This window comes from Aegilops tauschii, chromosome 6 (genome assembly GCF_002575655.3).
Source record: "Aegilops tauschii subsp. strangulata cultivar AL8/78 chromosome 6, Aet v6.0, whole genome shotgun sequence".
NCBI lineage: Eukaryota > Viridiplantae > Streptophyta > Magnoliopsida > Poales > Poaceae > Aegilops > Aegilops tauschii.
Window position 1 is genome coordinate 33,355,998 of NC_053040.3, and position 16,457 is coordinate 33,372,454.

A 16,457-nucleotide genomic window follows, 5' to 3' on the forward strand; every position below is an offset into this window, starting at 1 on the left:
CGGGATGATGAAGATGGCCACCAGTGAGGGATCCCCCCTCCGGCAGGGTGCCGGAACAGGGTCCCAATTGGTTTTTGGTGGCTACAGAGGCTTGCGTTGGCGGAATTCCCGATCTAGGTTATTTTCTGAAGGTTTCTGTATTTATAGGAATTTTTGGCGTAGGTCTCATGTCAGGGGGGGTCTCCAAGTCGTCCACGAGATAGGGGACGCGCCCAGGGGGGTAGGGCGCACCCCCACCCTCGTGGACGTCCCGGGACTCTTCTGGCCCAACTCTTTTACTCCGGGGGCTTCTTTTGTTCCATAAAAATCAACAAAAATTGGCAGGTCAATTGGACTCCGTTTGGTATTCCTTTTCTGTAAAACTCAAAAACAAGGAAAAAAACAGAAACTGACACCGGGCTCTAGGTTAATAGGTTAGTCCCAAAAATCATATAAAATAGCATATAAATGCATATAAAACATTCTATGGATAATATAATAGCATGGACCACATGAAAAATTATAGATACGTTGGAGATGTATCAAGCATCGCCAAGCTTAATTCCTGCTCGTCCTTGAGTAGGTAAATGATAATAACAGAATTTTTGATGTGGAATGCTACCTAACATATTTTTCAATGTACTTTTCTTTATTGTGGCATGAATGTTCATATTCGAAAGATTCAAGACAAAAGTTTAATATTGACATAAAAATAATAATACTTCAAGCATACTAAACAAGCAAGTATGTTCTCTCAAAATAACATAGCCAAAGAAAGCTCATCCCTACAAAATCATATTGTTTGGCCATGCTTCATTTTCGTCACACAAAATGCTCTCATCATGCACAACCCCGATGACAAGCCAAGCAATTGTTTCATACTTCAGTATTCTCAAACTTTTTCAACTTTCGCGCAATACATGAGCGCGAGCCATGGACATAGCACTATGGGTGGAATAGAATACGATGATGGAGGTTGTGTGGAGAAGACAAAAAGGGAGAAAGTCTCACATCGACGCGGCTAATGAACGGGCTATGGAGATGCCCATCAATTGATGTCAATGCGAGGAATAGGGATTGCCATGCAACGGGTGCACTAGAGCTATAAATGTATGAAAGCTCTCAAAAGAAACTAAGTGGGTGTGCATCCAACTTGCTTGCTCATGAAGACCTAGGGCATTTGAGGAAGCCCATTGTTGGAATATACAAACCAAGTTCTATAATGAAAAATTCCCACTAGTATATGAAAGTGACAAAATAGGAGACTCTCTATCATGAAGATCATGGTGCTACTTTGAAGCACAAGTGTGGAAAAAGGATAGTAACATTGCCCCTTCTCTCTTTTTCTCTCATTTTTTTGGGCCTTTTTTTATTTGGTCTTTCTCTTTTTTTTGGGCCTACTTTTTTTTATTTGGCCTTTCTCTTTTTTTTTCCTCACACGGGGCAATGCTCTAATAATGATGATCATCACACTTCTATTTACTTACAACTCAAGAATTACAACTCGATACTTAGAACAAAAATATGACTCTATGTGAATGCCTCCGGTGATGTACTGGGATGTGCAATGAATCAAGAGTGACATGTATGAAAAATTATGAACGACGGCTTTGCCACAAATACGATGTCAACTACATGATCATGCAAAGCAATGTGACAATGATGGAGCGTGTCATAATAAACGGAACAGTGAAAAGTTGCATGGCAATATATCTCGGAATGGCTATGGAATTGCCATAATAGGTAGGTATGGTGGCTATTTTGAGGAAGGTAATGGTGGGTGTTATGGTACCGGCGAAAGTTGCGCGGTACAAGAGAGGCGAGCAATGGTGGAAGGGAACTACAGGCACAACTGCCGTGCTGTAGCGTCAGTTACTTTGTTGTTGTTGGGAAGTAGTTTAACTGTTGCTCTTTGGTTAAGAGTATGTATAAGCGCATATGTATTGAGGATGACCCTAATAAAACTAACAAAGGTTCATATCGTAAAATTTTATAATCAAGAAAGACATGACAATGAACTTGAAAGCGCTTTACTTGGGCTAGCTCCTCGTCCGTTTATCTGCACAAGAATAAGAATTGGCAATCAGGGCAAGAAATATTTCAGGATTCTGGCCGGCCGGAGCTTAATTTCATGTAGCAGTGGATTTCAGAGTAAATTTGTCTCTCATAAACATCATAGAAAGAATTAGGGAGGGGATCTAGAGCCAGCAGAGAAAGAATTGGATGTTACTACTTCAGCGCCTACCAGTAACTCTATGTGTAATAGCACGGTACCATATGCACCTCAGACATGATAACTTAGGTACAAACACCACGTCAACTTTACCCCGAGAAAAGAGATGTTGAAAACAGACCCGGTTAACTTCTGTGTAAATAGCATGGTAATGTACGCACCGTAGACGTGGTAACTTACGTACAAACACCACGCTAACTAACTTTGTCCGCATGATTTTGTTGTTGAAAGCATACCCACAACAACTCATGTGCACTTCCGCAAAAAAGGCAATTTTTGTGTAAAATGACATTGTAATACACTCTTGTATGTGTGTTAACTTATGCACAAACATCATGGGTAATTTTGACCCCCCAAAAAGGTTGTGGAAACCGTACCCATGGTAACTTTCCGCAAACAATATGATGATATACACACCATAGCGATGTTTCTTACTCGCACCAGTATCACCCATTTAACCTTTTTGGGCCCCACACCCCACCAATGATAATATTTTGGTCCTAGTTACTTGGTTATGGTTTCCCTGCCAAGATTTCAGGAAACATGGTATTGCCTTCAAACGACCAACAACGGAATGAGCATCAAGGACAATCAGCGCAGAGGAGGCAACAAAGAGATGAGGAGACGGACATCTTTCTCCGTGCAGTCTATACAGTAACATACCAAAAGAAAATCAGAAATTTTCAATTCCTTTATTACTACATACTACTCCCTCTGTTCAAAAATATAAGATATTTTGGATATTTTAAAATGGACAACATACGGACAAAAATGAATGAACAAGCACACTAAAATGTGTCTATACAGATCCAATTCAGAAAATAGTTAGAACATCTTATATTTGTAAACGGAGGGAGTACGTCTGAACACGGAATAAGAAACGTATATAGGCGCATATGTGTTCCAAAAGAGTTCTTATAGGCAACAATACTCTTTTCCAAGGAAACGTAAAGTTTTAGGTATAAAGTATTTTTAGCAGAAAGGTTTTTGTTTAAGTAGTAGCTCTCTCCTCATAAGAAGGCAGAGTTTTGATTTGTCTAACCAGTCTCACTATACATGATACTCCCTGCATTCACAAATATAAGATGTTTTGCATATTTCAATATGGACTACATATGTACCGAAATGGATGAATGGACACACAAAACGTGATATATACATCCGATTCACAAAAATGTTAGAACATTGTATATTTGTGAATGGAGGGAGTACAATATATTGATATACACTCTGTACAAAGGAAAGCACGACATAGACTATTTGAAGGCATCAATACTCGTATCATGTACTGTATAATAATTTTAGCAGCTTAAAACCCATTTACGAGTATTGATGCCTGCAATGTGGCTCATTGCATGACTTTTTGGACCACTGAAGTCATGCAACGAGCCACATTCCAATCTTGCATATTAAAGGAAGCATCAGAAAACAGAATACTGAGGACACTAAATTAAAGGGTAAACAAAAGTGCAATGGCAGTAACACTGAATTACAGAGTTCAGCAACTCCTTTCAACTACATAGAGTAAGTAGGACATCACCTCTTTTCATAAAAAAAAAGGTAGGACATCACCTTAAAGACAAAATAAAGAGGATAGGTCACCAGCAATTCCACATCTTTGCCAGTCTCTCCTCCTGCTGAAACTGGGCAACAGTACAGCTTTGAATTTCCGGGGAGACAAAAGTGTAACAGCGGTAACAACCAAATTACGCAGTTCAGTAGCTCCTTCCATCATGGCGCGCGATGCCATATGATTCACACAAAACAATAGATCAGTGTAATCCAATGTCACTCATTTTTCAGTTAGGACCGGAAGTGAACCACGGCATGAAGATCCAGTCCCAGTTCCTCTATAACATGCTGCCTCCCCTCATCAGTCCGTGGATACCTTGTCTTGGTATCCGAGTCACTACAAAACTTCCATACCTTCCTGTCATGAAGAGATATCTCCTCCAAGTTAACCGCAGCAAGCATGACACGCTTGACGTACCGAATGAAGTTATCATCAGCTTGGAAGCCATAGATGGTGAGCTTGGCAAGATTCTTATGCTTGAAATTAGAAGTAGACGGCTTCCACTCTACGTCTCCGTTGTCGCAGTAACCACTCGCCTTCCGGTGCTCCTTGTCTGTCACCATGATGCACCAATGATCCCATACTGTGATGCCTAGATCCTTCAGGACGGGTGCAGCTTCAAGAATGAACATTGTCCAAGCAATATCGCATCCTCCAGGAAGGTTTTCCAGATTCACGAGCCGCAGTTTGCCAAGAATAGGCATGAGCAGTTTCGGACATTCTGGTAGAACCCAAATCTGGGAAAGAAGAAGCATATTAAGATTAGAGTGCAAGCTGCACGCAAAAACAACATTCTAGGGTAGTAGAGAAAAAATTCTCAAAAAAAAGGGTAGTAGAGAAAAATCACTAAAGTTACTACTAGCACATATAACTAGGGCTGGACGTAACAAGCGGGCTTTTCAGCCCGCTCGTGGCTCGCTCAGTCTTGGCCCGCTCGGTCCTGGCCCGCTAGAGAAAAGGGTCGGTCCGGTCTGCCAAATACGTCCCGAAAATTTGTCGGTCTGGTCCGGTCTTTAACCGGTCCGACCGAGGGAAAAAATGGCAGCGTCGCCGCTGTTCGTCGTCATAGCGGCCAACGGCAGACCCTGGGTGAACCACCATGTCCCCAAGCGTTTCTGCTCCGGTGCTCCCCCCTGGGCTGAACGCGAGGTGGAAAAACACATCGACGGCCAGGATGAACCAAAAACGGTTTATAACAAGGGGCACGATCGTCTTTGTTGCCCCCGCGTATAGCCGTCGAGGAGCCCTGGGAGGCCCGTACGGGCCCGGTTAGATCATATGCCCGGGCGTATACGTATTTGTATATGGCGGCATTTCGTGCACGCGTGGAGCCGCCCGCGCGTGGGGCAGCACGTGTCACGGGTGGATTACAAAACCGTCCCATCCTATAAATGTGGACGGCAACCACCTCCGGCCGCATCGCCTACCATTTCCCCCCGCCGCATCGTCTCCCTCTCCCCACTCCCCACTCCCTCTCCTCTCCAACCTCCTCGTCGCCCTCACCGCATCCTCTCCATTGCCATGGCGGACGCAGGAGGCGAGCGCCCCGATTGGGGCGCAGATCTGGTGGAGCAGGCGCGGCAGGTCGCTGCAGGCACCTTTGTGAGGGGACGTGCCGGCATCCAGCGCGGTGCTCCCCCCGCTGCAGATCTGGAGAAGGCGGGGCGGGCTGCAGCGGCGCAGTCCAGCCAGATGCGCCCCCTCTGGCGATCTCTGGCAAGGCGCAGAAGGTGGAGGCGGGCTCTGGCGAGGCGCAAGAGGTGGAGAAGGTGGAGCCGGCTCTGGCGAGGAGCAGGCGGAGCAGAAGGTATCTGCTTATCACTTTATTGTGGTAGTTTTTAGATTGTAGGGTTTGTGGCCAGAAGGTTTTTTGGTTAGATTTGTTGGATGTAGGGTTTTCTCTGCATTAGGGTTTTTGTGTATTTGATTCGTGCAAGAATGGTGGACCTCATATGATTATTAGATTAGGCTAGAAGTGGTCGGATTGAGCGATGGGGTTTTTTCAGATGCTTATTAGATTAGTAGTGGAATTTTTGCAATTCTTTAGGTGTTTGGCTTGAGGATTAGACGATGGATTAGTCAAATATATACTTCTCTATTGGTTTGGGTTGGTGCCTGCTTTAGTTCTTTGGCTTGATGATTAATTAAATGGATGCTTAGTTCTAGCGATTATGCCTGTCATAGTTGCAATTCTTAGATGCTTGATTGATGCATGTTGTCATAGTTGCAGTTCTTTGATGCTTGATTGATGCCTGTCAGGCATAGGCTATGAGATGGGTTGTGGATGTCCTTGTGTTTTTGGAAAATGTCTACCTGAGGTGATTAGATGGTGCATTAGTTTGGTTGTAAATATAGTGAAGGATGTGCTCATGTAATGGGTGTTGTCATGTTAATCAAAAAGAGCTTCTCAAGGGCTGGATTTGTTTGTGTTGGATTGGGGCTTCTGAAGGAGAGGGGAAGGGGCAGTCTATGCTTATTTAGTTTGGGTTAGTAGTGGAATTTTGCCGTTGCTTCAGAGATATTTACAGCATTGAACATCCTCTCCAATGCCGTTGCTTCAGAGATAAAAGCACCTTGGGGTTTTTTCAGTGGTTAGTAGTGGAATTTTTGCGTGTTAGATTTTAATTAGTATGAGGTTGAACACCTTATTTAAGGGGGAATTTAAGGTCAGATAGACGTCATATGATTATTAGATCTGTAGTTCAATGCTGCAGACATATATGATTATTTAATTTGATCTGTGGTTCAATGATACTGGATGGAAACATATTTGATTTGGAATGCATTAATTTTGATGTGCCAATGAATTGGTTTAGATGATACAAGATTCATCTATAGTATAATTTGTTGTTGTTTAGGTAAGTAATGAAATTTTAGATGTTTGTTGGAGATGTATGCATTTATAGTTGAAGTTGTACCTAATTAACTACTGCATTATGTTAATATGTGTAGGAGCTTTGCTGCATTATCCCAAAAACAGTTATTTGTGCATATTAAAAATTTGTAGTTGGCTTCTGTAATTAGTAGCAATGGATGTAATTTTATATTTATGGGGCTAAGAGATAACTCACTTTACAATTGCAGAAGGGTGGCCTCAAAAACAATAACATGGCCTTGAAATATTGTCCTTGCCCAAAATTTTATAAACCAAATGTTGTAGGCAGGCCTATTGTCCAGCCTCATAAAATTAACCTGGCCAGAGATTTTCCTCTTGTGCAAATACTTATGATGAATTACAAAAATATGCAGCTAGGATGTCACCATTGTAGAACTATGAAGTAAACATTCCAAGGCAGGATCCTAGCAACAAAATATACTATATGTTTCCTTAAGTAGTGTGGAGGGGGGATTCCCTCAAAAGAAAAGTGTTGGGTTAATCCAGGGAATGTCAAGAATCCAGCTTGGATTTTCATTAGCATTTATGAAGGAAAGCATTTGTCTGTTGATTGATTGCTTAGATTCTGTATTTATAAGGAAAGCATTTGGTCACTTGCAACATACCAATGTGGTTCACATTCACAATTTTGTTTGTAATGACATTCTTTGAACTGCAATTCAATTCATTGTAATTGATGTGCTTGTTTGACAATATAGCAGGAGGAAGAGGATCTTGTGGGCAACAAGAGGAAGTGGGACAAGACTGGGTTCTACCCATATGACTGATGAAGATGAGCCGTATGAGGTAAGGCCTAGTTGAAATGTTATTTGTGCATTGAGTTAGTATTACATGTTTATAGTATTTGAATGCATAATGTATTAATGTCAGTCATTAATGTGTGCAGTATGAATCTGGAGATGATGTGGTCGAGGGGAATGTCGAGTCATTTGAAGAGAAGGTGGTGTTGAAGATCAGGGCCCAAGGACCTAGTATGTACCACAACTGGAGGACGGAAAAGTACCGCTACCCATTTTGCAGCAAGCCCAAGCCCAAGTCTGGGTTATTGGAGCATCTGATGGAACATTGCCGGGCTACATCGATCTCCACTGATGAGTACAAGATCAGGGCTGAGCATTCTGCCCTCCTGAAGGTCCTGAGAAACCCTAACCTCTAGTCCTACATCATGCTGATCATCAGAAGCTGGAAGCCATACTCATCATCAGTATATTTGATGATGTTTTACTTTTGGAAAGCTGCATCTGGATCTATACTGGTTGGAAACTACCTCTATTAATGTAATGTAATGTAATGTATTATGTGTCTGAATTGGATCTGTTGTGAACTGCCTGGTACCTGTGGTGGTAACCTAGAATGTTATCTATTTATGTGTGGCCTTAACTTTATTGGTGGTGAATGCTTCCTTCATGTTTACTTGTTGTTTCGATGGTGCAATGATCACAAATGGCGCTTCAGTGTTGCTTCAGACATGCTGCAACACTTGTCTATGCTATGGGCAAGTGCAACATGCTGTGCGCATGTGCCAATTATACCAAATATTGAATCTGGCAATGTTCCAAATTGGCTGTCATGAATTATAGTACATGGGGTTTCGTAAAGTTACTGATAATTGTTCATCCTCACACATTCCATCAATGCATAATTTGAATAAGCAAAAAGATCAAATGTTCCATCATTTGAACCAATGTTGCAATAACAGAGCAAATATTCCATCATCAAAGTGTGAAGGAATTAAATGTAAATTTAGAAGAGTAATGTAATACTAGTTAAAAATAATGTTTGCAAAAAAGGAATTTGAAATAAGATCTACTTTATTTTTTAATAAAGTTATATTACCCTACTTATTAGAATTTTGAAAATGTCACTTATTTATAAGAAAAGAAAATATAAATATTCAAAAAGATGTGTTTGATAAAAATACCTTTTGAATTTTTGGTATGTTATTATTTGAGGGGTCATGTAATTTTTATGTTACTTTTTGAGTCCTCAGGTAATTTTTATGTAAACTAAAGGAAAAGGGAAAAAATAAACAAAAGGAAAAGCATGGGCCAGCCTAGCCATCTTGGAAACCTAACTTTATAAATAAAAAAATTCAAAAAAATAAGAGGGCATTAAAAAAACAAATATAAGAGGGCATTAAAAAATAAACAAATATAAGAGGGCATTATAAATTAAAAAAATTCAAAAAAATAGAAAGAAAATATAAGAGGGCATTATAAATTTCAAAGAAAATATAAGAGGGCATTATAAACAAATATAAGAGGGCATTAGAAATTTCAAAGAAATTTTGGAAAAAGAATATTTTACAATGCCCCCTTGAGGTATAGACCGATGTTTTGACCAGCCAGTCTAGAGGGCATTATAAATTAATAAAACTTTCAAAAAAATATAAAACCTTGAAAACCCAGCTTTGTTTGTGCAAGATATCATGTGTGCCAAAATTGAGGTGATTTGGAGGTGGTCGAGAAAATGACCGCATTCCGGAGGGGCCATTTGGTCTAACTTAAGCCAGTTTTTGAACAAATGTGATTTTCCCACCACCTCAAAATCACCCAAATTTTCTTGCACATGGTGACCCACATGTACCAAACATGCCTATGAAAGAAAATTTGGAAAAAGAATATTTTACAATGCCCCCCTGAGGTATAGACCGATGTTTTGACCAGTCAGTCTAGAGGGCATTATAAATTAATAAACAATTCAAAAAAATATAAAACCTTGGAAACCTATCTTTGTTTGTGCAAGAGATCATGTGTGCCAAAGTTGAGGTGATTTGGAGGTGGTCGAAAAAATGACCGCATTCCAGAGGGGCCATTTGGTCTAACTTAAGCCAGTTTTTGAACAAATGTGATTTTTCCCACCAGCTCCAAATCACCCAAACTTTCTTTAACATGGTGACCCACATGTGCCAATCGTGCCTATGAAAGAAAAAATGGAAAAAGAATATTTTACAATGCCCCCCTGAGGTATAGACCGATGTTTTGACCAGTCAGTCTAGAGGGCATTATAAATTAATAAACAATTCAAAAAAACCTTGGAAACCTACCTTTGTTTGTGCAAGAGATCATGTGTGCCAAAGTTGAGGTGATTTGGAGGTGGTCGAAAAAATGACCGCATTCCAGAGGGGCCATTTGGTCTAACTTAAGCCAGTTTTTGAACAAATGTGATTTTTCCCACCACCTTCAAATCACCCAAACTTTCTCGAACATGGTGACCCACATGTGCCAATCATTCATATGAAATAAAATTTGGAAAAATAATATTTTACAATGCCCCCCTGAGGTATATACCGATGTTTTGACCAGTCAGTCTAGAGGCATTATAAATTAATAAAAAATTCAAAAAAATATAAAACCTTGGAAACCTACCTTTGTTTGTGCAAGATATCATGTGTGCCAAAGTTGAGGTGATTTGGAGGTGGTCGAAAAAATGACCGCATTCCGGAGGGGCCATTTGGTCTAACTTAAGCCAGTTTTTGAACAAATGTGATTTTTCCCACCACCTCCAAATCACACAAAATTTCTTGAACATGGTGACCCACATGTGCCAATCATGCCTATGAAAGAAAATCTGGAAAAACAATACTTTACAATGCCCCCTTGAGGTATAGACCGATGTTTTGACCAGTCAGTCTAGAGGTCATTATAAATTCAAAAAACAATTAGAAAAAATTTAAAACCTTGGAAACCAAGATTTGTTTGTGCAAGATATCATGTGTGCCAAATTTGAGGTGATTTGGAGGTGGTCGAAAAAATCATCGCATTCCGGAGGGGCCATTTGGTCTTAACTTAAGCCAGTTTTTGAACAAATGTGATTTTTCCCACCACCTCCAAATCACACAAAATTTCTTGAACATGGTGACCCACATGTGGCAATCATGCCTATGAAAGAAAATTTGGAAAAACAATACTTTGCAATGCCCCCTTGAAGTATAGACCGATGTTTTGACCAGTCAGTCTAGAGGTCATTATAAATTCAAAAACAATTAGAAAAAATTTAAAACCTTGGAAACCAAGCTTTGTTTGTGCAAGATATCATGTGTGCCAAATTTGAGGTGCTTTGGAGGTGGTCGAAAAAATCATCGCATTCCGGAGGGGCCATTTGGTCTAACTTAAGCCAGTTTTTGAACATACGTGATTCTTTCCACCACCTCCAAATCACCCAAATTTTCTTGTACATGGTGACCCACATGTGCCAAACATGGCTATGAAAGAAATTTGGAAAAATAATACTTTACAATGCCCCCTTGAGGTATAGACCGATGTTTAGACCAGTCAGTCTAGAGGTGATTATAAATTCAAAAAAAATTAGAAAAAATTTAAAACCTTGGAAACCAAGCTTTGTTTGTGCAAGATATCATGTGTGCCAAATTTGAGGTGATTTGGAGGTGGTCCTGACATGTGTGCAAAATTTGACATGTAACATATGCAAAAAATTAGACATGTGACATATTTTGTTTAAAACTTGTGTGCAAAATTAGACATTTGACATATGCAAAAAAAATGAATACAATTTTAAAAATTTAGTTTGGGTATCCTCACATGGTGGAATGTTTGGTCCAAATACTTTTAATATTTTTAAAATTTATATTTAATTTAAAATTTGAAAATTTAATGATTCAAACTTGTATGCAAAATTTGACATGTGACATATGCAAAAAATTAGACGTGTGACATATGCAAAAAAATTAAATAAATAATAAAAAATGCCAGCCTACCAACAGCATTTATATGAAACCCCACGGCCTGCATACGACTAGTAACCCATTGGGCCAGGATGCAGGCCCGCGGTGAATGTATATAAGTTGCCGGTAGGCCCAACGGGGCAGAGAGAGACTGGTTAGGCAATGAGCTGCCTGCTTTAGATAGGAACTTGAGATGATTAGCTCAGGTGGGTTTATAAACCGGTGCGAGCTCCTCTCCGTTGGCGAGGTGGGACTAAACTCCCACCACCCCGAGACAGTGCCCGCCACGGCTTTGATTTGGGCCTAATTTGGGTGGGCCGTACCAGGCTGGCCTCACACGTGGTTATCAGTTGGAGAGGGAAAAAATTCCCCATTTCATCTGGCAGATATGAACCCTAGGTCTTTGCTTCTGTTCCCCATTCACTCCGTGAGCTCAAATCTCACATCTGGCGTCGCCGGTGATGGGGGTCAAGAAGGGAAGGAGGTCGCGGTCGGCAAGTGATTGCCGCCGCGCTCAAGAAAAGTGGGAGGAGGCAGTTGGGAAGTTCTGTCAGGGCGATCTGGAGAAGAGGGCGAATGTGGAGGATATCTGCAGCTGGTTTCCTAGCTTGCAGATGTTCATCGACCATGGTAGGGGTCTCATCAAAGTGCTTACGGGCAATGAGAAGAAATCGTTGTTTGGTCCTGCTCGAGGAGTTGTTCCAGTCCAGGTTTTCCTCTCGGCTATGAACGAAGCGGAGAACTCCCCGGATCCGCGTCAGCGTGCGAGGTGGTACATGTACCGCTCCCGCCGCCGCGCCCCTCCTATTCCAGTGCCAGATCTTGTCGGAGTGTTGCTCGCGGTGCCTGCTCCGGTTGATCAGTCCAATGTTCACTCTGACAGTGATGTGGAGCAGAGCAAGGATGACAGTGATAGTGAAGATGTGGAGCATAGTGAGGATGAGAGTGATAGCGAAGATGTGGAGCAGAGCAAGGATGAGAGCGGGGAAGAGGAGGTTGTTCTGCTGCTGGACGACAGTGCTGGAGAGGAGGAGCATGATGATGTTGTCCAGGAGCAGCCGGCGGATGTGCAGATTGTGGGTCCAGGGATCCCACAGCTCGGAGACAGGACCATGCCGATTGAAGCGGAGACCTACATCTGTATGGGCATTCGTCACTCAGAGCGCATCAACAAGTTGAAGGACAAGAAAACAGAGTGATGGCATGTCAGTGTCTTCAGTTACTCTATCTGTGTGAGTCAGTTTGGACCCGATTGATAGCATACTATGTTCTAAGTTCTTTGAGAATACTTCAGTATTTGAGATTATGTTAGTTTTATTTACAGTGAGTTGTTTGGTTGCCCCTAATAAATGTGATTTTAGTACTGCAGTATTGGGAAAACTATAGTTATTTCTCTGCATGAAAAATGTAGCCTCTTTAAAAAAACAGAGTTTGTGAGTGCTTAAATGCAATGGCTAGGCAGCACAATTTACAGCATACCAAACAGTTGTATCTATTGTGAATACTCCAAAAATCTCTGTTTTAGTCAAACCATGTTATCTCATATGTATACGCAAGAATACTGTAGTTTTTAATACGTTGGTTCATATAGTACCATGCTACCAAACCCAGAGAACTGCAGTAAGTGTTAAGTTATGTACTGATGAAGTTTATTTTGTGCAAATGTGATGTGTTCAAACTGTTAAGTTATGTAATGCAGTTGTTAATGTAATGCATATGTTATCCTTTTATTTTCAAAAATAATCCAATTTCTACTTTCTCTATAATCAAACTAATGAGCCATTGGATTGTTGATTGATCTATTTTGCAGACAAAGGAGCCACAAAAAAGGTGCTGGAGGTGTGAGCAAGACTGCTAGAGCGAGTAGCAAGTGAAGTGTACACAGCGAAGCAGGGGTGGAGAATCAACGTGGCAAGACTGGAAGGATAAAAAAGAAGACTCTACTTCCTGCTGAAGATGTGGCCTTTACTTTGTTGCGATGTTTTAGTAGTTGTTGCTGTTATTTTGCGGTGCTCATGAAGTTTGTAAGCCTAGGATGATGGATTAGGTAGACTGCAGGCCATGCTGGCTTTTGGTTATATAGGTTTATGCTGGCTTGAAGTGAAAATAGAGCATTATTATTGATATATGGATCAGCCAGTTCTTCAACTCTAAGGTTGCGTTAATTTGGTTCTGGACTCAAATACATAGCTTAACCCTGCAAGGTTATCATAATCTCACATTTGTGTTTGAAAACAATCCTAGTTAGCCTAAATTACTGGTTGCAATGGAAATGTGTGCATTGCCATGATGTTTACGTATTTCATTTCTTATATATATTTCAAATATTTGAAAATCAAATCTATTTTTCCTCTTTCATTAATTCCGACAGTTTTACAATTCAAATTATCCAAGATAATACATTCTCTTTCATTTCACTTGTTAATTAAAATATTTCTTTTTAGTTTTATCTTTGAAATAATTTTGAATCACATATATATTTTTCTGTATTATTTGTTCTGACAGTTAGAAAATTCATGAATGTGCGAAAAATTGTTGTGTTATATTCTTTTATGAGGTGATTTGAAGAACAACAAATAATGGTGACAAATGCAAAAAGTGAAATATGACAAAAAAAAGCCAGCCTACTAGCTGCATACTACACAATTCAACGGCTAGCATACGACTAGCAACCCAATCATTTAATGGGCCAGGATGCAGGCCCGCCAGATTGTGATAATAGGCAGCTAGTAGGCCCCACTGGGCAGGGACGGACAGGGTTAGGCAATGTGCTGCCCGCTTTAGAAAGGAACTTGAAAAGGGAAGCTCAGCCCGGTATATAAACCGGTGCGAGCTCCCCTCGCTTGGCGAGGTGGGACTAAACTCCCAGCACCGCTGGGATGTGCCCGGCGCGACGCTCACTTGGGCCTAATTCGGGTGGGCCGTCCCAGGCCAGCCTCACCCGCACGCAGATTATTATCACATTTAAAACCGAGCTGCTTCAATGTGTTATATTTCACTTATTCAATGTGTACGAAAAATTAATGTCTTATATTTCACTTATTCAATCAAATATTTATTTTCTTTTTATATGTAGAATAATTTAAAATCTAATATATTTTTACTCTTTCAGTTATTCTCACACTATTAAAATTCAAAAAATGCAATATAATATGTTTCATCTTTATTATAATATATCTTTTCTGTTTTCTATTTCAAAAAAGGTATATCAAATATATTTTTTCTATGTTATTTCTTCTTAGAGTTTTAAAATTGAAGTATATGTTTTGTATTTTATTTCTTATTATAGTTATAAAAATCAAAATTCCATGAATGTATGTTGTCTTCTGTTTCACTTCTTAAATACAATTTTCATTCTATTTTCAAAATTCCATTTGGTTGACTCTAGAAAAACAACGTCCTTCGGGCTCCCCATCCGGCAGACCCGAATGATGGTGATTGCACATGTGCTATGTGCTGGCCTGCATGAAATGACACCAAAGTTTGGCACCATGTGTGGATGCCCAATGTAGGCCCCCACGCAACATCTGGGCCATTCCGGACACCGAACGAACATTGCGTCACGTCCGGGCAGCGTTTCGGGTTCTTTTCGCTGGCAAAATCCTAGTAAATGCATCGAGTGTCGGAAATCGATGAGAATTGGCATGCATGATGTCCATGGTCATCCCATTGTGTGAAAACAATTTGGGGCCATTTGGTTGAGTCCAGAAAAACAACGTCCTTCGGGCTCCCCCTCCGGCAGACCCGAATGATGGTGATTGCACATGTGCTATGTGCTGGCCTGAATGAAATGACACCAAACTTTGGCACCATGTGAGGATGCCCAATGTAGGCCCCCATGCAACATGTGAGCCATCCTGACATCGAACGAACGTTGCGTCATGTCCGGGCAGCGTTTCGGGTTCTTTTCGCCGGCAAAATCCTAGTAAATGCATCGAGTGTCGGAAATCGATGAGAATTGGCATGCATGATGTACATGGTCATCCCATTGTGTGAAAAAAATTTGGGGCCATTTGGTTGAGTCCAGAAAAACAACGTCCTTCGGGCTCCCCCTACGGCAGACCCGAATGATGGTGATTGCACATGTGCTATGTGCTGGCCTGCATGAAATGACACCAAACTTTGGCACCTTGTGAGGATGCCCAATGTAAGCCCCCATGCAACATGTGAGCCATCCTGACACCGAACGAACGTTGCGTCACGTCCGGGCAGCGTTTCGGGTTCTTTTCGCCGGCAAAATCCTAGTAAATGCATCGAGTGTCGGAAATCGATGAGAACTGGCATGCATGATGTCCATGGTCATCCCATTGTGTGAAAAAAAAATCTAGGGCCATTTGGTTGAGTCCGGAAAAACAACGTCCTTCGGGCTCCCCCTCTGGCAGACCCGAATGATGGTGATTGCACATGTGCTATGTGCTGGCCTGCATGAAATGACACCAAACTTTGGCACCATGTGAGGATGCCCAATGTAGGCCCCCATGCAACATGTGAGCCATTCCTGACATCGAACGAACATTGCATCATGTCCGGGCGGCGTTTCAGGTTCTTTTCGCCGGCAAAATCCTAGTAAATGCATCGAGTGTCGGAAATCGATGAGAATTGGCATGCATGATGTCCATGGTCATCCCATTGTGTGAAAAAAAATTGGGGCCATTTGGTTGAGTTGAAATAATTATTTGATATCAAAATTTTCTAATATGAAAAAGAAAAGAAAAAAAGTACATGAAACGAGCCCCTCGTCGCGCAAAGAGAGGAGCAGCTGCGATTTGCTACACAATTCCCGGATCGGAATCTACAAAAAAAACTCGAGCGTGGGAAGCCTATCCCTTTAATTTAGGAGCACGTACTGCCTCTCGTCAACCAAGGAAGGCAAAGATCACGGGTGTTCTTTCCCTGGTGGTTACGACGACCTAGGAGATCCTCCTCCTCCTATATAGTCTCGGCATCGTCTTTCATGTCGTCTACGACGGCTCCTACCGCCGAGTCAACGACAGCTGCGTCCCTAGCATCGGCCCAACCCCAGCAAGATCGTCGAGAACATCCAGATCGTCAGCGCGTGCTGGACGTCATGGACGAACTGCGTCCACGTTAC

The 16,457-nt window shown here is 41.3% G+C and overlaps 1 protein-coding gene across 1 annotated transcript in view; it reads right to left on the reverse strand.

Moving 5' to 3' along the window:
* Positions 1 to 3,942: 3,942 nt before the first annotated feature.
* The window catches only part of LOC109752243 (uncharacterized), a 33,569-nt gene continuing 21,054 nt past the window's right edge, over positions 3,943 to 16,457 (reverse strand). Inside the window, exon 4 of the mRNA XM_020311148.3 lies at positions 3,943 to 4,522. Within this exon, the coding sequence (XP_020166737.1) occupies positions 4,016 to 4,522 (507 nt within the window). The 3' untranslated portion in view covers positions 3,943 to 4,015. The remainder of the gene's footprint in view (positions 4,523 to 16,457) is intronic.